This window comes from Ixodes scapularis, unplaced genomic scaffold (genome assembly GCF_016920785.2).
Source record: "Ixodes scapularis isolate PalLabHiFi unplaced genomic scaffold, ASM1692078v2 PGA_scaffold1__304_contigs__length_218370807, whole genome shotgun sequence".
In the NCBI taxonomy this organism is placed as follows: Eukaryota; Metazoa; Arthropoda; class Arachnida; order Ixodida; family Ixodidae; genus Ixodes; species Ixodes scapularis.
Window position 1 is genome coordinate 154,307,854 of NW_024609846.1, and position 20,558 is coordinate 154,328,411.

Consider the following 20,558-nt stretch of genomic DNA (forward strand, 5'->3'; position numbering starts at 1 on the left):
ACCTTAGCTAGCGTATTTAAATCGTGTCGCGACGCTGTTCCTTCGCGCGCCCCTCTTTTTGAGCCAATAGCTTGGGTCTGCTGGAAGCGGGCCGCGGGCTGGGTGTTATTGGATAGAGCGCTATCCGCAGCGGGCCGAGCGCAAGACCTCTGCATGTTGGATCGGGCCTGCGGGCCGGGGTCTAGAGACCCCTGATGGCTCCACTTCATGCGATGCTCCAGTGATTTGATGCCAATAATGCGCGTGTGTAACAGAGCCAGGAGATGCTAAAACGTTCCTAATTTTTTATAGCGCTCAATATTGTACAATATCTGTGCGGTTCAAGTTCAAGGTATGGAGCTATTTTCAAGTCGAGTTGCTAAAGGTTCAGAGTTGGACGACAGGTTCCTTCGTTCGGCTTTGAAGCGTGTGGGAAAAACTACAAGGACCAATGTTGGCCCTGGGAGAGAGGATGCAAAAAAATACAAAGAAACTTCGATCCAAACACTTATAAAGCTTTTTGTATAAGTTCTTTATTATATAAATTTAAATAATGCGCGATCTTGGAAAGTCAATAGTCACATGTAGAAACTGTTGATAGGTGGTGGTTCTTAGAATAGATGTCTGAATTAACCAGCGTGTTTTCTTAAGCCTCAGTTATATGGTGGCAAGCACGATCGTCACACTACTTAGTGAAACCCTGGTTTTTGCATGCAATAAACACCGGGTACCATCACCTCTGTAGCATAAACTGCAGCGTGCAAATCAGTATTTTATTCAAATATCCTTCTCGGATCAGAACACCTTAGGATCATTTAACCAATATATAAATAAACAAAACCAGGTTGTTTAATAAAGTCCGTGGTGTGCTAGGGTTGATTGCATCATTTCAAATCGTGGTAAAAATATACTCTGGGAACACACTAATTCGTAAAATTAGACATGCCCGTTAAGTGATGAAAATGAGCAGCTGCCGAGCTTTTGTGCACTTGGTTCCCAGCGAAGACGAGGGTGCCCAAAGTGTTCATCGACGCAAAGGTTACCGCCAGGACGATGAATTTGAGCCCGGCACCATAAGCGAACTGAAAAAAAAGAAAAAGATAATAAAACATTTTTTGGAACTCGCAGATTATCCAAGAGACCATTGCCGACGTACTCTGTCCTACCGAGATTCCGAGCCACCAAATACGATATAGCTTCGCCAATACTGGAAATTCCTCCGAAAACCTATGAGAGCGGCGGCGAACGTGACAGTGGCACCTCTAGCGGACACGGAGTCTACGGAAGCCGACGACGCAATCGAAAAGTATACGCCTCGCAAGTGGGCTCATTTCCTTCTTTTGCGCATGAGAAAGGAAGTAGCGGTGACGGCAGAACGCCGAGCCCTGATTGGGTGATCGCGACCCGAACCCCCTATCTGAGCATCATCAGCTCCTTTGCAACGTCGTCTGCTCGCAGCATCGTCTGCTTCTGTCTTACCTTACCTGCGACTTTCGGAAGTGCAGGTCTTTACGAGCGAGCTGGACTTCGCCTTTCAGAGAGGGCTGACAAAATAACTCGAGCGGTACGTTATTTTTGTGCAACTAGCACACACAACTAGCAGACGCGCATCCAGGAGAGAAGTCGGACTCACTGGCGAGGTGTCCCGAGGCGCCGAGGTTTGTTTGCTAAGAACCGAGAGTGGAGCGTGTTAGTGTCCGCAAGTTCCCTCCCAAATACTTTTTCCCTCCCTTCGTGTGCGGCGAGACTCCTCAATCTTTAACGTCGTCTGCTTTACGCCTGCTAGTCAAAGCGATGGCCGCTTTACCTTTCCTGCGTCTGTCAGAGATTCACCGCTTTTTTACCGGCGAGAGTCACCGCTGCCTCTGAAAACAAGGAGGTGACAAGAGGAAGAGATTGACCTCTTAATCTAAAATTGAGGTTAGTAATCAAAGTATAATACGGGAAGGATTCACAAGGGTCACGCGGGCATATTCCATTCAGTACGCCAGCCGGTCGTGGGCAGACGGTCTTGGCCAAGGACTGTTGCAGCACCGCTGCGCCGAGTCGGAGTGCCTGCTAGGCCTATCTGCCGAGCTCGCTTGGTCGGGGTCAGTGGAATCGTGGCCCTTGGAGCATTTCCCGGGTGTTTGTGGATCTAGCGTTCTTGTTCGTCGCGGTTTTTTTCAAGTACTTTTTACTTTCTTTTTGCTGCTTGTAGTCGGGACGCGTGAGAAGAGCGCGTACAAAAATAAACGTCTGTTGGTCGTCGCGACCAAGTAACTGAGCGACGCTGTCGGCCATGCTGATTTGATCGTAAGGAGTGCGTAAGACAGCTTCGGAGCTGTCGTAGGATTCCGTCGTAACCTGCGCAAAACGTACGATAATTTCGTTTCGTGAATACGAATTTGTTCTCACGTTTTGTCTTACGCACATTTTTGGCGTAAGATCGCTTCGTGAATCTGGCCTTTGCACTTTTGAAAGTCGCAAGATAGGTAAGACAGACGCAGACAACGTTTCGAGCAGACGACCTTGCAAAGGAGCAGACGACGCTCAAATAGGGGGTCACGATCAGCCAATCAGGGCTCGGCGTTCTGACGTCACCGCTACCTCCTGCCCAAGAAGCAGACGAACTTGCCCTCCGCATAGGCTCCGCGACGTCCTCGAGCGTTGTCACCCCAACAGCAGAAACAATTCATTTCGGTCAGTCCGCTTCCAAAGCGGAATCCACTGATCGTAACTGCTACGACAATCAAATAACAAAGCGGGCACAAACAAATGTAAAGCAGTCTCTTTAGAGGTCTCCTACGCCATTCAGGGAAATCACACGCGTTTGAAGCGCATCTGGGAAGCGGAAAAAAGGCGTTTAGCTACTCGAACTACGTCGTAAGATATTACTGTTTATCCGTTACAAACTGCGTTGTCACAATTTCTTACCTGAATAGGTGTTTATAAAATGTGCGCGAACATGTTAAATTTACCAGATCAAGTGCACCACGCTCTGCACCTTTACAAAAACCAAAAGTAACAAGAAAAAGGGCCCTGCAAACACTTTCCGAACTTTGCAGAAGAGATGGGGTCCCGATCCCAGACGAAAATAAAAAGAAATGGGGAACAGTCGCGAACAACGGCGAATGAAACAAGGAAGTTAGCAGACGATACAAAGATACAGATCACCCAGCAAAGACATCCTTCAACGACGGCGATCGTACGGGGCGTCGGTTGGAGCATCGAAAATTAGTAGGCGGTGCTCGCCGTTGGTGTTGAGTCCACTATAAACAAAGCGGAAGCAACACGACAAAACTATTAAAAAAAAACAAAAAAAAACCGCTCCACTTTTTTTTTTAGGTGCACGTTATACGTTTGTTTATTTGCTTTCGCTGCGTTAGCACGAACTAATAACAAAATAGAGGAAAGGAATAACGTAGTCCAGCTCGCACTACCTGGTAAATAAGAGTCACACGCTGCAATCTGCGTCGTGCTAGCAGTGTGTGACCTTTTTTTATTTCGCGTTTTTTTGCCAGTGACTTTGACAGGTTGTTTGTTTGCTCGCTTGGCGAAGCAGTTCAAAAGTCCACTCACGTACGTGTTGACGTGCACGTCCAGGAAATCTTTGCACACCGTGCCTTTACTATGAGTGCCGATCAGCGGCCTCAAGTGCGTTTTCAGCTGAACTCTAAACAGTGCTTCGATAAATCGTGCCCATTTTCTAAAACGTACTTTATTGAAATGGCATTCGATCAACCGTACTATGCCCCTCCAAGTATGCGTTGGTCTATGCCCGGTTGATCAACCAACGATGACCCATAGCAGACGTGACCGCGTACTCAAATAAAATCCGAATAGAAATCTATGACGAGGTTACACTTTTTAATATATTTATTAAGTGTCGCAAAGCACATATAAAGATTTGGACCAGAAACACAATCGAGAGCGAACATAGGAAGTTATCACAGATGACAGTGAAAAACAAAACAAAACAAAAAAAAACAAAGTTGCAGACGGCCCTCCAAATGTCCGGGCATAGCGTAGGAGAGGAACCGGTGGTAGTAAGCGACGAAGCGAAGGAAAGGAAGTAAAAACTAAGCCAAACAAGACAAAGCAAAATACGCGATGGTTCGAACGTCAAGTAAGCACAAGAAAGAAAGAAGCAAACAAAAAACATAAACGCAGGAGGAAGAAAGATCGCGGCGGCGTAGCGTCACGTCAAACATAAAAAGAAAGTACTATAGACTTTGAAAAATGGAAGGAAATGCACGACTGTACAAAGGGTGCTTTTTTTTTGTAACTCCGCTTTTATTAGTTTTAGTAATAGCGTCAGATTTGCACGTGCACAATCGACTTCTTCCAGAGCATACTGACATCGCAGCAGACTTGTACGTAACGCGTTACAAGTAATGGATTACTTGTAATTGATTCCATTTTACTGTAGTTTTGTAACGCTTCAATTACTTTCTTTGAGGAGTAACGATCCTTGTAATTGAATTACGTTTTTGCTGAAATCGATTACAAAATTACCAATTACAAAATTTCTCAATTTCTTTTTTCTTTTTTTTGGGGGGGGGGGGGGGGGGGTGAGGGGTTAGATGTGCTGGAATCTTTCAGCTATGGGCAACGGTGAATTGTTTTTCCTTTTCGAAACCAGTGAGCACGGGCTCGACGATCAGTAGGTTACCTCACTAACCTTCGTTTCGTAGGTACATTTTTTTTTTGGTACACCAGAGACTACGTCGGGGTATGTAAATTGACCTTATCCAGCCTCTTGCGAGTAATGTACTGAAACAGCGCTCTTTTTTTCATTTTTTTTTCACGAAAGGTGTGTTGGCGTTGCTCACTCAGCTCTTAACAAAAATGGTCAAGGTTTTTTTGTTTTTTTTTTAAACAACTGAGCACGCGATTTTTAAGATTATGCCACCGTAATAATAAAAAAAACAACTTCAATGAAAAGTAACGTGGGAAGTAATCGATTACTTTAGAGTAATTTTTCGATTACTTTTTTGAGGCTGTAATTGTAATTGTAAGCGGTTACTTTTTAGAGTGAAGTGATAGTAATTGTAATTGGTTACTTTTTTCAGTAACGTGTACAAGTCTGCATCGCAGTAGCGTTTCGCCTTTTGCTTATTCATCCGGAGACGGTCTGGATTAGCCAGCTCGCCTATTCAATGAAACGGTATTAAACAGACCTGGGAAGTAATCCGTTACGAGTAACGGGTTACTTGTAACGCGTTACTTTTGCAAGTAATTTTGTAATTACCACGCTACTTGCTTTCGGAAGTAATTTATAATGTAATTTCGTTACAAAATATTGGCGACGTATTACGTCAATTACTCGTTACGTCTTAAAAATATGAGCATAATACAGTAACTGGAGCAATACAAGCAGAATATTCAGCAGTATAAAGAAAGTAGGTTCAACAAATTAGAAAACATCAGGAAGGGGAGAATAGCAGAAAGGAACCACAATTTTTTGTATGACAGGTCACTAGAAACATTAGAAAAACGGGCAAGGCATGTACAAATATACGAAAGACAAAGATCAAGTAAGACAACACCAGGTAGGCTCTCAGTCACCTTCCATTGTGCATTTCTTCTCTCGGGCAGGAAAAAGCTCTTAGTGATTATCTGTTTTTGTCTTTTACATCGTTTGACCCTTTCCAACTTCTTCAACGTCTTCCGCCCCCTGCACAGACATCAAACGCGGGTCCGTACCCCCTCGATTCGCCGGTTCACAACTCGCGTAACAGACGATGTAGCCTAGCGCGAAAGAGTAGAATTCTCTTTGTCTTTGATGTGCGCTACTGTATTCTAGCAAGCTCTTGAGGCACAGCTGAATAGCGCCCGGCGCGAGGTTAAGAGCATCGTCTTCGAGGGTACGGACGATACTTCTTTTGGTTTACTTGTCTGGGCATAGCGGTCAAGTCCACTCTTCTCTTTGCGGGAGGCGGGGGGGGGGGGGGGGTAGGCCGTCTAAAGAGTGGTGAAAGAGGGAGAGAGAGAAGGCGTAAAAGTGGTGTGATCCTCTACTCTTTTGAAAGACCGATGGCCGCGGCTTCTTCCGCTCTCTACACCCTCCTCTCCCCTGGCCTTCACAAATATTGGTCTGAAATTGAGAACCGATGAACGATCGATAACCCGTAACCGCCACTTTTTCTTTGACTGGTAGAATTTTCGGTCATGGAGTGTCCGTCGTCTCCACGACCCTCCCTTAATAAGATGTTCAAAATTCAGGACATTAAGGAGAACGGAAACCTAGAGTTTCAGTGCACACTTTGCTTGCCGAAAAAACACATATTGTCATCAGCAAGAACAACAAACTCTAATCTACGGAAACACATGAAGGTAAGCTGGGACACCTGCATTCTGCATTGGATATACATTGTAACGTTAGAACCAAGTTTTTCTTTTCTTGTGAACAATAGGCGAAACACCCGAGTCCAATGGGAGCTTCTTCGTGGACCGCTTCTTTAGCTCCATATCTCGTAACGGAGGTAGACACTGCTACTGAGCATGCGCACCGCTAGCTTTGTGTGCACAATTCCAATTCCAGGAATCCTTTCCGGAGGCTGTAAGCTAGCGGGATAGCGGGCGTGGTTCCAGCTTTCGGTGTTGTGTCAGCTTACAGGTGAACGGAGTGCTCCTACTCTCTTTCTCTTAAATACAACTTTTTTATTTCTTATTTCATTTTTAGATTTTTACAATTTTACATACGCCCGTACTATGGTAGATAGTACGGTCGTATGAGAAGTGAAAAGTAGTGTTGCAGAACATTTTTGAAAAATATCGAGATTGTTTCTCTTGTTTTCTGGATAAGTGTATGGAAAACGTAACGTGAAAGTAATTTGTAACGTAACTAGTAAAGTAATACGTTACTTTTCAGCGGAAGTAATTTGTAACGGTAATTCATTACATTTGAGGCTCGTAATTTGTAACTAATCTTTTTTCATTTTTTAAGTAACGAGCACAAGTTTGGTTTTAAGCATTAATATTCACGAGCCTAATGCCTTCCTGTCGTGACATTCGGTGCGTCTAGTCTGCCTTCTGAAACAGTGTTCTATTCTTGCGGGCAAACGAGAGGCAGCGTACGACGTCGTCATCTGCTATACTAGAACCCTCTCTACTTACTCCCACCTGGAACGCCCGTAAGACACGGCTATGAAAGCTCCGCGTGAGCGTTCGCTATCGTTTGCGTCCGTCTGTTATTGCTCCCCCGTTTAAAATGGTTTGCAACATTCGCAAGATGCGACAAGAAAACGGCGCTCTAGCGTTCCATCATGCACCAGCCACGGTCCATTACATGAGTATGTCAGCGTCGATGTGAACGATAAGAGGCGACCCGCAAGAACTGAAAAATGTCAACAAAATAAATATGCAGTGATTACAGCTTTTATATTGTTGTCGTTTTCTTACATAACGTCCTTGAGCAGGGAGGAAAGGGTACTAATGCACAATTAAAACGCGACATAAAAATATTTGCTCTAGCGATCCTGGTGCACTGCTCTAAATTTACGGAATACAGGCCTTTCAAAGCAAAATGACGGAAGCATACCTGTACAAGCCCAATGCGTGGCAAACTTCCGATTTCTTTCAATCAAATGGCCCGCAAATTCTTGTCTGTGTAGGTTACATCCCAGGACTCATACCACGGTGGAGATAACGACGGCTGAACGCTTCTCAAAGTAGCGGGTCGCTTTTACAGCAACCGACACATTCATTCAGCAACAAATACGCGCACATGAACAAATCAAGTCAGATCAAGCAATGTAGCTGACGTGGGACGCTAGGTTTACCCCAGTCCAACTATGAACACAACCACCCACACAGCGCTTTCATAGGCGTGTGCTCTCAACAGTCGTTTACTCCCGACTACGTCGGGTAGCTGAGATCCTCTTCTAAACATCTTAGAGAACGCAAAATAAACTCGCACTGATAAATATTGACGAGCTCAACGAGTCACGATGTCTAAGAAACTGCTCGTCCCAGACGCCGGCAGCCGTCTTCGTTATTGTTAAAAATCGAATGGGAAAATATAATTTTTACAACAATATCGAATAAAAGACTACCGCGGCGCGGAAAAACAATTTTACAGTGAACACTCCAGGTGTCAATCATCTCGCCAACCAATGGGAGCGGTAAAAGGGAGAGTAGCTCGCTACGCTTCTTTTACTGATGGGCGTGCGAAAAGCCCCTACATAAATAGCGCGTGGCGCCTAAAAAACTGCGCAAATACTCTTTTTTTTGGAAACAGTTTTTTAAAGAGTGCGTGTCCCACCTAAGGACTTTAAAATGATATCTTTTTATTTCAGTGTCGATTTTAAGAAAATATTGTATATATACTAAAGTCTACACCACGGTCTAAATGGCCAAATGTGCTTTAGGTACATCCAAGGAACCAATTACCGATTGCAGCATCCTGTAATATTTTTCGAAGTTTTGGCTAGACACGTCGTTCACATTATGAAAATATTTGGGATACAACTTCTCTCTATAAAATAAGACGCAGCACATTAAAAGTCACAAAAACAAAGTCTCAGCAACCTCGATCTCTGAAGTATTGCGTGGAATGGAGTATTGAAGTTCGATTGTACCATTTCTTTTTAGAAGATATCAATTGTTTTGGAGAGTGAATAACATGTTCTTTATTAATTTTTCCGCCTAATTTAATAGGAAACTTTGAGGTCACGTGACTAGCCGTGATAATATCTTGGGATTCCAGGACTTGACACCGCGAGGTAATGGTGACACGTGACCTGACGTCAAGTGACGTCCGGCCACATCCTGTCAATTTTCCTGCTAAATTTAACGGGGAAATTTGCGTCAAAGTTTCAAGTCATGATGTCACGTGATATTATCGTCATATAAGTTGACGTCGCGCGACGTGGTCATGTGATTTGACGTCAAGGTGACAAGTCATAGTGTGACGTGTTACCCTCCCGTTACGTGGCAAGAATTTCCTATTCAACTTTAGGGGGAAGTGCACGGAAAAACAGACGGACGGACACAATTTTGGTATTAGGGGGTTCGTTAAAAAGCATTCCATGCTTTAAAAAAGCTTTCTTTATAAAAAAATGTTATATATTTTTTTTAAACGTAGTTCTGGGTCATTGCAAGTTTGAACTAAGAAAAGGGAAAACAGGAGCTAAGAAAAATTATTTGCATGAATGGATTCCTTGTTTTTTTTATGAGATATAGAAGGGAATTTCTAGACTGATGTTCACGAATGATACCTGTCGATGGTGTTATCGTATTACTACGGACGCATTTATGCGTCCAATATGAATTTCGCAGGGTTCCAAAGAAATGCAGAGTCTAGACTTATACATATAGCCCTTATGGTAACTTCCCGTAGCATACAAAATTGTGCGGGCACTGACGTGGCACGACGGTCAGTAAGCAGAAAGAAAGTGATGGCCTAGACGCAATTCTCTAAATGCACACACATGAGTCTGCGATTTTAACACTTGCTTTAGCAGGACATGTTTATAAAGGGAAATCATTTACCATTTTTCAGCTGCCTGAATATGCACCTCAACAAATCATGAAGAGCTTTGGTGCAGATCGCTGCTTATTGTAGAATCACTTGGCGAGTAATGGAAAAGAGGTAGATGTTAACCTGCGTCTTTCTCTACCTATTTGTGTCCACATTTTGAACACACCCAACTTCTCAACATCGAAAGAATCATCCTAGCTAGCACAACAATATGTTTTAATAACTCCAGCGTGACTTTGAATTAAATGGTAACGTGTCATTTTACCAGCGTATAAAGGGGTTGAATTTTGAATTGAACGAGAAAAATGCTGAACGAATTTGAAGGATTTATATAAGCGTGGCTTTTTTAAAAATTCAGACCACGCAATGTTTGGCAACAAGTGGGCGCATTGCTCTCACCATCTGCAGGCAGGGGATGTCCAGGTACTCCCGTATGATAATCAGCGGCAGTGAGATTGGCATGATGATGTTCACTGAGGCTGCGAGACTCACGGGCACCAAGTAGAACACAGGTGGTGCCCCCGAGTCGGTCGCCTGAAATGACCAGACGCTCCAAATTCTGACCTTGGTTGCTAGAAGGGTTTTCTAGAACAACAGTTTGTTAGCGACCGCCAGGAATGTTATTCACTAGGTCAGGAGTTCAAAGGGGATTTTAAATACATATATGTCTATCAAGAAACATTTAGTCCTAGGGTAAAGGGTCTGACAATTCGAGCTGGCCCAGTGGCGTTCGGGCTGGGGCGGGACAAAAGCCATGCGGGACGCACAGGAACTTCCAGGATAAGAAAGATAATAAACTGCCACATTTTCTAACATCGCTTTGTGGCAGTCAGTTTCTATAGCTTAGCTTACAGGAGACGTTCTGTGCGGTATTTTGTTCTATTTGTCTAGCACTAGACTGGACCAGCTCATATTGCCGCTGATAGTACATGAATCTCCCAGCACATCTTACTTAACCTTTGTATCGAGATATAGTTATTTTTTTGTATTTTTTTCAGATACAAAAAAATCAACTTCAAGAAAAGGGGAAATATCCAGGAAACTTTTAAACATATCCCAGATACCACTTTGGGTCACAATTCAGTTTCTGTCTGGAAATTCAGGGAATTAAAAAGTTAAAAGAAACCAAGGCAGAGGTAAACTTGGCCTTCTTTGGCACTAATCCACCGAACAAGTGCCAACGCTAGGCTTCACCGTTGATAGTGTGGCTGTCATCTGGAAACTTGAGGCCTAAATCGCTAAACGAGTACAAGGATTGGTCTCCACTTCTGGTTGTTCGGTTTTCATGTGGAAACTTTGCGTCTCAATCGCTAAACATGTGCAGGAGTTAGGCTTCACTGCTGGTTCCTCGGATTCTAACGGCATCTTTTACTCGAATGTGGCTTTTTGACAATTATGCGGCGAGCCAGTGAAAAGGCGAAACTCCAAAGGAAATAAATCTGTCACTATCTAACGCCTCAGATCAAAGCCGTATTAGGCCCAGTTGGGGCCTTAGGTTTGCCAAGCTTATGCCAAGATTGGCGTTTACCTAGACCACTACTTGATATGAAAGAAATGACTTTGTGATTTATGTTTTAAGAAAAAAAAAGCAGATGCATTTATAAATATTCAAATAACGCCATCTACGGCGTGCTTTTGGAGGTCTTCGATCGATGCCAGTCTAAAGCTTGATTCATGCAACTTGCTGCTTTGCGACAAATAAGGCACTTTGGTAACAGGTTTTGACGATCGCGTTGAAGCTGAAATGGAGTTTGCATTAGAGGCACTCGAAGAAGATATGCAACTCTTCTTCACATCCTCTATAGTCTGGCCAGGATTAATGACATGACTCTTCTGATATAGAAGGTTTTGTTTTCTTTCGTTCTCAGTCACGTGGGTTCGGTATCTGGTATGTCGGCCAAAAATAATCAAATATTTCAATAAGGAATATGCAAGAAACTACACTTGAGGCAAAACAAGAATGTGCGGCAGTCACACATTTTTTGCGATCACATTCCAACGGCGTGGAGAGATTAAAACGATGTGTTAGCGCATACCAGAAGTGACGACATTCAAGATGGCTGCGCCCTTGTGTAAAAGGTGTATAGCCTGGGGAGCCTTGCATAGTTCCAGTTTTGACGTTGCCTAGCCTCATTTCTATCAAGATATTAAAGCTAGCACGAATGCAAACATCTAATAAATATCTAGCTAACCCCTGAGTCATTCTCAGGATTATAGCGCTGTATAAAGGTGCCTGAACAATACTTGACGCTTTAACCAGACCTCTTTTAAACACGCTGAATTGATTGAAAACTACAAAACTATAGGAACAGTACAGTAAATTAAAGAATGACATGTGTGATTTTTTTGAAGTGATAACGGCTAATAATTTAATTAATTTGAATATTTATTAGAGTGCCCACATAAAAAATAAAACAAAACCATCCTACTTTTGCCTGAAAATGAATTTGTTTTTTGCAAAGTTTGCTGAGATTACTTATATTGAGTTTCCAATAGGTTTCGTTAATATTCAGATGACAGGCCAGAAGATCAGCTAATGCCGTCAAAAGTTTTGTTAGGATTCACCAGCCACCCCGTAATGGAATACTTTGGATCCCCGCCTAATGCTTTCAATGCCAACGACACGGACACATTGCGAGACATTATCACGGTCAACAGAGATGCAAAATTTGCGGAGGACCACAGAGCTACAAGGAGTACATGAACAAAACTAACCCAAAGTGTGCCGATTGAAGCCTAATGACTGTGCTTTGCTCTCAGGCTGTTCTCGTTTTAAAGCAGTAGCAGTTGCCAGATATACGAGATTCTGAATGGACCAATAAATGGCAACCGTTCTCCTTTCCCAAGACTGAGGCTCATTCGCCCCCCCCCCCCCCCCCTTCCAACCCAATCCTTCCTCTGGCTCCTTTTCGGGTTTTCCACTTCATCCTCGCCCAGACCGACCAACCCAGCGTCACCAGATCTGTCAACAGCCACACCAGCCTTCGTACTCTGACGTGCTAAACCAGCAGCAACAAAATGCCCAGAGCAAGTTCAACTCAGCATCACACTATAACTCGACAATTTCTGATCATATCACTATGGGAGTCAGAGGAGAGAACAACTCACCGGTACAAACATATAGAAAACGAAGGCATGATATGCGCAAAAACACGCGCCATGTACAATATTTCAAGACACAATTTCACATAACGTGAGCATCAACTCGTGTCCATGTTGTTGTGTTACTCAGGGCAATTATAGTCGCTGTACCATCAGCCACGAGACTACCGAAAGTAACAGCATTATTCACCATAAAACGTGCAGCTACAAATGAAGAATATTCCGCTGACGGACATTTACATTCATACAAGAACGGTTCAATGAAATACCAATGAATTCCGGAAAAAACTTCGTTGTTTTTCGTCAATTTGTTGCGCAATACAACATATCGGTACGTGCATTATCAAGACGTTGCGTGGGTAATTAATTCCGGCATTCAAATTATTTGCCACAACAATCATATCGTGAAAAAATTCAGGCCAAATTCAAGCGTTGGATTTAGTGTCTCTTCAACGAGTGAAGTTCCAGAATTTGTTGCTTGCAAAGTAAGTTGTGGTAAAAAACCCTCGGTATTTTAAGCGTGCACACATAAACACAGAAACACATAAGCCAGTCTGAATTATCTAAACTATTAAGACAAAGAGCTGCAGCCTACGTCCTTGGATGTTTTCCAGGTGGTGATCGGCGCCTTGTTGTTTTGATACCAGGTACGTGTCGTTCCTTCGGGGGAGAAGTAGACGTTTTGCAAGCATTGCTTTACCGTTAACGCATTGTGACAGACCACTCGCACGCAATCACTAACATTCGTATGTTGCCATCTGATGGGATAGATAATTTTTTTTTCTAAATGACTATTGCAATTAGCAAAATACAAATGTAACGTATATGTAACGATGCCTTCCATGTTTTTAACTGTAACGGAAACACGTTTTCTTTTAACAAATGAAACTTGTAACCGGAACGCGTTCCAAAAAAAAAAAAAAGTTTTCGTGTTTTTTTTTTGTTTTTTTCTTTAGGAACGTGTACAGCGTTTTTCTTACCTCGTGTGTAAGATATAAAGGCGAGAAGGACCTTGCCGAGTTCGCCTCGCCATAGCACACTCCAGAGCATTCTTAGCAGAATATTCGTAATACAGAGTGTAATAAATAACGACCCGATCGGGGCTTTTCCGACTCACTCTGATTTTCTAGACGGCGAGGCACATTCACTCTCGCGCTCGCCAGTTGTCACGCTGCACGCACCGCCACTCGCTGCCGCCGCACTCGACTCTCGCTGCCGCCGCACACGACCCTCGCTGCCGCCGCCCTCGACGCTCGCTGCTGCTGTCTCGAACTTAGTTCTTCTTTTCCTTTCTTGCACAAGTTCACGGATAAAATCTTTATTTTCAGCTGATTATTCATCGTCTTGTCGCCTTCATCCGATACCTTTCTGGCAGATGTGCGGGTTACAGGCGTGCGACTGGTGGCGGTCGTTAGGTCATGACGTCGTGGGTCGAAGTCGGCTCCTCCGGGGCGTCCACGTTGATGAAAGCTTCCGGTTGCATGGCCCGCTAGACCTCGTCGCGTACGATCTCGGCGACTGAAAGCGAGGCCGGGAGTTCAGCAGCGAGAAGCATCTTTTGGATCTCCTCCTGGACGACGTCGCGGCTGATCTGGCTCAGGTCTGATGAACTGGAACCAACGTTGTAGCTTGACTACGAGGATAGAGCGGCGCCGGATAATCGGTGGTAGTGCAAGGCTTGTGTCTGGAGGGTACGCTCGATACTCGTGGCCTCTGTCACGAATTGTACGACGGTCGAAGGCGGGCTGCGCGCAAGACACCCACAGATGCTTTCGTTGAGCCTCCGCATGAGGGTCCTCAGTTCCTTTGCTTTAGGAGCTTCGGGATGATCTCGGCTGCTGAGTTCAAGTACGTCTTCCATAAAGTTTACAATGCTCTCGTTGGGGCCTTGAGCTTTTGCCTGAAGCAGCTCCTCAGCTCGTTCTCGTCGCTGCTGGGTCGCAAACGTTTGGCGGAGCACTTCCTTGCATGCTTCCCAGGTGGTTATCATCGCCTCGTGGTTTTTCATAAAAGTTTCTTGCCGTTCCCTGGAGGGGGAAGCAGACTTTCTGGAGGAATCGCTCCGGTGTTCACCTATTTTGACGGGCAACACGCTCCTACGCTGCGTCTAGTCGTCGACGTCTTCGTAAGCTTCGCCGTTGTATGCTGTCGGCGTGCGAGGTGCGACGGGCAGATACACGACGCCGGCTGCAACAGCAGGATTCTCGGTCGGCTGGCCCTGGGAAAACATCTTCGGGTTCGGCGACTTCTTCCATGGTTGTTTCACCAATGTGCATTATTCCGGCGGCTTGCCTTACTCGGGCTTCGTCTGGCTTCAAAGAAGAATGTTCTCTGGAGCTTGAAATCGATTTGCTACGGCGGCTTCTCGAGGGCATACGCAAAAGAAACCGAGAAATAACTAAAGACAAAACCACGCAAAGAAGAGAAAGTAAGATGCAGACGACAGGACACAGCGCTGACCCTCAACTGAAGTTTTATTTCTGTTGCGCTCTAAAAAAAGCCCGTACGTCTACTTTCCCGCACGACCTTTGGAGAGCCAATCACCGCAACTTATGAAGGCAGCTCAGCGACTGACGATGCCGAAACATATTCTTAGACCAAAAAACGCAGTCTGGGTCGTGACATTAATCAATGCAGGCGTTACGTTTTGCATTGCTCAATGTGACAACTCAGACTGCATTTTTTGGTCCAAGCTAATGTTTCGGCCTCGTAATTCGCTGAGCTGCCTTCGTAAGGTGGGGTGATTGGATTTCCGTGTGTTGTGTGGGAAAGTAGAAACACTGCATTTTAGAGTGTAGCATCGAGTATAAATAGCATAAGCCACACCAAATAAATCAAGGAAAAGCACAAAAAATGCATGTAACGTCTTGACAACAACACCGTCTTTGGTTTGATTTTCTCGCTCCAAGTACTGTCGCTCTTTATCTAAGAGCACGAGCGACGGGGAGCTAACAGAATCAGGTCCAAGTCTCGTAATATCACGAGCTTCTATAATTTCACGCTTGATTCTGACTTTATTTTTGAACATCACTTGCCATTTGACGAAGACTGGGATAAAAGCGTAATTTCTGCATTGCACCCTGAGGAAACCTGGCACAACTTTAAAAACGTTATCATCATCATCATCGTCATTTATTTTCCCTGAGGGCCCCAGGGGGCATTATACAAGGGAGTGAACACAATAAAAACATCAACAAAAATAGTTAATAAAAACACGCTGAAACCTATACTTGTATTTCAGAAAGAAAGAGGTTAACGGCTGCAGCAAACTTGTTAGTGTCAGTCATGTTTACAATGAGGTCAGGTAATGAGTTCCAACTGTCAATAGCAGATGGTAAAGTCGACATTTTATAAGAGACAGATGACGAAGTAATTGAGCGCAGTTTACATGAGTGGTCAAAACGAGGGAAAATACGGTAGGGAGGTGATAGTAGAGAATCTTTTAGATGTTTCTTGTGGTAAAAGATTTTGTGAAAAAGAGTGAGACGTGACACCCTTCGACGTAAAGAAAGTAAGTCAAGGTTAGCTGATTTGCGTAATCCTGATATGCTAGTGTATGGGGAGTAGTCAGAGTAAATAAAACGAAGACCTCTGTTTTGAACGGATTTAAGGTTGTTAGTTTGATATGATTGCCATGGTGACTATATGGATGAAGCAAATTCAAGTTTAGATCTGACCAAGGTCGTATAAGCTAGTAGTTTTACTGAAGGTGTACCTAGTCTGAGGTTACGGCGAAGAAATCCGAGAGCACGGTTAGCATCGGCAGTGACAGCATTTATGCGAGTAGTCCATGACAGATCAGAGGTCAGATGAACGCCTAGGTATTTATATGAGGAACAGGTAGCTACTGGGATAGTGGAAAGGTGATAAGAAAAGGATGAAACATGTGAACTGCGGGTGAATGATAGAGATTTACATTTATTAAAGTTTAAAGTCATTTGAAATTTGTGGCACCACTGAGTTATAAGTGCGAGGTCACTCTGCAAAATTTGATTATCGTGGTTTGAATTAATAGGTCTATAAATTACACAGTCGTCGGCGAACAGACGTATTGAAGAGGAGATGTTGAGGTAGAGATTATTAATGTATATTAAAAATAGAAGGGGGCCAAGAACGGTTCCCCGGGGGACGCCGGAGGTTACGGTGCAGGTGGTAGATTTGGTGTTGTTAATAGATGAGTACTGGGTGCGATTTGTGAGGAATTCGGAGATCCATTTGACGACTGAGGGATGCATATTAATATTTCTAAGTTTCAGTAAGAGACGTTGATGAGGGACCCTGTCAAATGCCTTGGAGAAATCAATAAATATGGCGTCAGTCTGCTTATTAGAATCAAAGTTTGAGTAAACGTCAGTAAGAAAAGCTGTTAGTTGCGTTTCGCATGAGTATGACTTGCGAAAGCCGTGCTGATGCTCGAAAAGAAGGCTGTGGGAGTCTAGAAAGTTTATTATGTTAGAATGGAGTATATTCTCTAAGAGTTTAGACGACACACTGGTAAGCGAGATGGGGCGATAGTTGTTGATTAGTTGGCGATCACCTGCTTTGTAAACGGGGATGACGTTAGTGATTTTTCAATCGCATGGAATTTCAGAAAGTTGAAGAGACTGCGAGAAAATGTCGCAGAGGAAAGTTGAAGAGACGTGTTTAGTATTTATTAATATTTTCGAGTTTATTTGGTCGTCGCCAGAGCCAGAAGACACCTTCATTATCGGTGTTCTCTGAGCCTATCGTTGACAAATCTTCTTGTTTGACCAATACAACGTCGGCCGCAAGATAATAAAATTTAATAGACCACCCCCTCACACAAGCCACGAATTTATTTATGGTGTTTTTAGTGCATCTGATCTTATTTTTAACATGTGAATTAACTTTTCTGCAGAGCCCGCAGCTTACTGGGTGCTGACAACACCACCTCAACTCACACGTTACTTCCCACATTCTTCAGGTGATGTGAGCTACCGTGAAGGTACAGTAGAACAGTGACATTTTGGTTCACTTGTCTAGCTTTAAAAGTGGAATTACTACGCCTTTTCGTTAGTAAGGTCTCGGCCACTGCTCGCATCAGGTTGATAAAAGTTTTAAAAAACAACCTTCTAGGCTGCGTACTCCCGGCTATCCATCGTACTTAATGTTAGAGGCGGGGTTTGAGCCGCACGTCCTGAGGCTTCCGTGCCCTTGACGTCCATTCCCCGATGCGAAGAACCCAAGGGTTCAGAGTAGGTGTGAGACTTGGTAACGTAATGAACGGTTTAGTTACATAATTACAAGACAATCGTCAAATTAGCAAGAGAAAATCAAAGCAACGCCTCGCTCCGCCTTATACGGAGTCCGTTTTGTCCCTCAGTCCTGAGGCAGAGCACCAGGGTACCAAGACTGCCTCTAATTAAGATGTAGCTAAAGTTCGCGTACATTTAGTCCACGCACTCTGCCTTTTCTGGGCTCACAAAAACACACACACACACGCCCCCTTGACGTCGCGGGCGCGTCGACGTTTGTTTCCGCAAACTCACATTCCCAGACAGTCAGGTGTGTTTGTCTCGACAGTTCCTTTTGTTCGGGGGAAATCCTCTTATTTCCTCACCGAGGAGAACGTTGAGCTGTCCTCATTTTCGCTGCGTCGAAGATCGAAAACCATATCTCACTTGGTGAGCCTGAAAGGATGTCACGCCTGATCTGTTTCGATGAGGTCGTCCGTGTCTCCGAAGACAATCTTGGAGCCTGACGACAAAGCAGCTTGTCCAAAGACTCTTCGCCTACGCCCAAGGGTGTCCCTGTAGATGAAGATGATTGCTTCCCTCCGGTGGATGACCGGACGGGTCGTTTCCGGTGGCAATACGCAGACTGGCGAGCTCTCCTTGAAAACACCAAGCCCAGGCGAAGGTCACCGAAGTTTCGTTCTCAACAGTACTAACTGCAGTAGCTGAGACCTCACTAAAGGAAAGGCGTAGTAATTCCATTTTGAAAGCTAGACAAGGGAACAAAAATGTCTCTGTAGTACCGTGCCTTCACGCTATCTTTTATAAGCTGAAGAAAATCGGAAGTGTGTTGCGGTGGTGTTCTCAGCACCGAATAAGCTGGCCGGGCTATGCAGAGAAGTTAATTCAGATGTTAAAAATAAGATCGGATGCACTAAAGCACACCAAAATGAAATGATGGCTTTTGTGAAGGGGGTGGTCTTCTAGAATTCATTAGCTTGTGACCGACGTTATGTCGGTCAAACAGGAAGATTCAACGACCGGCTCAGAGAACACCGATGTAACGTTTTTAAAGTTGTGTCGGGTCTCCGCCTCGGGGCGCTCTGCAAAGGTTCTGGTTGCATCTTAGCCTCAACAAATGCCAAATCTCGTTTAAATATAAAGACAGAATCACGCTTGAAATTATAGAGGCTCGTGACATCGCGAGACTAGGACTAGATTGTGTTAGCGACATGTAGCCCGTGCTTTCAGATAAAGTGCGGAAGTACTTGAAGCGAGGAGGGAAACTAGTGGTGGTGTTTTATTGAACACGTCACATGTATGTTTTTGTGTGTCCTTGTTTTATTCGGTGTGATATGTATGCTATCAATACTGGATGCTAACATAAATATATTATTCAGTTTAGAGTCAGCACTGCGCCGTGTTGGCTACCTTTTACTTTTTCCTCGTCTCTGCGCTGTTTTGTTTTTAATTATGTTTGCGTATCAACTATCTCAAGCTTCTACGCTAATCAAAAATAGAAAGTTACTCCGCACCTTCACCAGAGATGTCATGGACGAAGGGGAAGAGATGATACTGAGGCACTCCAACGTGACAATTCTGAGATGAGATGCGCCCACAGAACGAACATCTGGAAAGAAGAAGTAGGGTGCCCCGTATCTTCCCGCGAGCCTTGGCACGGTTCGCCGTCCGACAAGGCGTGCTTGGAGAAGAGTAAGCTGGAATCTTCTAGAAGCACGGAGGAGCGCTTCTTCTGGGTGATTCACGCGGATATATGAAGAAACTGTAATGGTCACAATATGGTTTATGCGGCAGCGACCTATCTGATCAAGGTGGGAACGTTACTGGATAGTATCTAAACAAAAGAAGACGTGTTCTCAACGACGGATCACCAACATTTGTCCGTGGCCATGCCTCTTGCACTTGTCCGCGCTTAACCCTCTGCTCTCCAGAATTTTTTTAATGCAGTGTAAAGTAGAGACCGGAAAACCCGAGACAGTGAATATTTTTTTCATTTTGATACAACACGCGTTTTTTAATGCTTGTAGACAATTTCGAACAGGTATAACCAATTGACAAATGTTCAGGCACGTTAACACTTCGAACCTTCCCGATGTAGGAGAAGGTCATGAATTTGCAATCTCGGTGCTACAATAATTTTAAATAGCAACGCGCCTTGTTTCTATAACGAGTAAACACATCGGTGTTCGGCGAATTAAAACATTATGTGCAATAGGGCGTAGATCGGAACGCCACTATCAAAGGTCTGCTCGTGCTCAGGACTATAGCGAGGCCAGAATATGTACGAATTTATGCGGCGAGAACTAAAACTTTATCTACCGATGGAAAAAAATGCAGACGATTTAGAACTCCCTTCACGCCTATTTCATTTGTATACAAAATACTTCGTTCACTTCTTACGCCGGTCACCAAAACAGCAGTCTTTCCATGCCTTAGTTCTGATATGTACTATCACGATCAATATGCGTGTGAACAGCGCTCCACGTGGCCTGCCCCAAGCCCTATATATTGAGAAAGTTTGCCCAATGGGCGGAGCCTGTCACCCGCTAGAGCAAGCAAACTTTACATTGCCATAATATGGAGGTGTTCTTTTGTCCACTCCACTCTACGTGCCCAAGCCGGAATTAGTTGTGAGAAGTTGTTTTATAAACACAATATCTTGTACCTTGACATTTTGTTGTGCCTGAAATTTATCACTTCATCCAAGCCCAGGCCACTCTGTAGATATAAGCTTTTTTTCTGTTGGATTTAAACAAAATTATGCTTTCTAAAACAAAACAAAAAGTAATCTGACA

General features: G+C 44.1%; 1 protein-coding gene across 1 annotated transcript in view; it reads right to left on the reverse strand.

Moving 5' to 3' along the window:
* Positions 1-902: 902 nt before the first annotated feature.
* Positions 903-20,558, reverse strand: part of LOC115310859 (solute carrier family 13 member 2-like) — a 44,438-nt gene continuing 24,782 nt past the window's right edge. The window contains exons 4-5 of the mRNA XM_042290381.1: positions 9,845-9,979; positions 903-1,061 (exon numbers count right to left, since the gene is read on the reverse strand). Coding sequence (XP_042146315.1) covers positions 903-1,061; positions 9,845-9,979 — 294 coding nt within the window. The remainder of the gene's footprint in view (positions 1,062-9,844; positions 9,980-20,558) is intronic.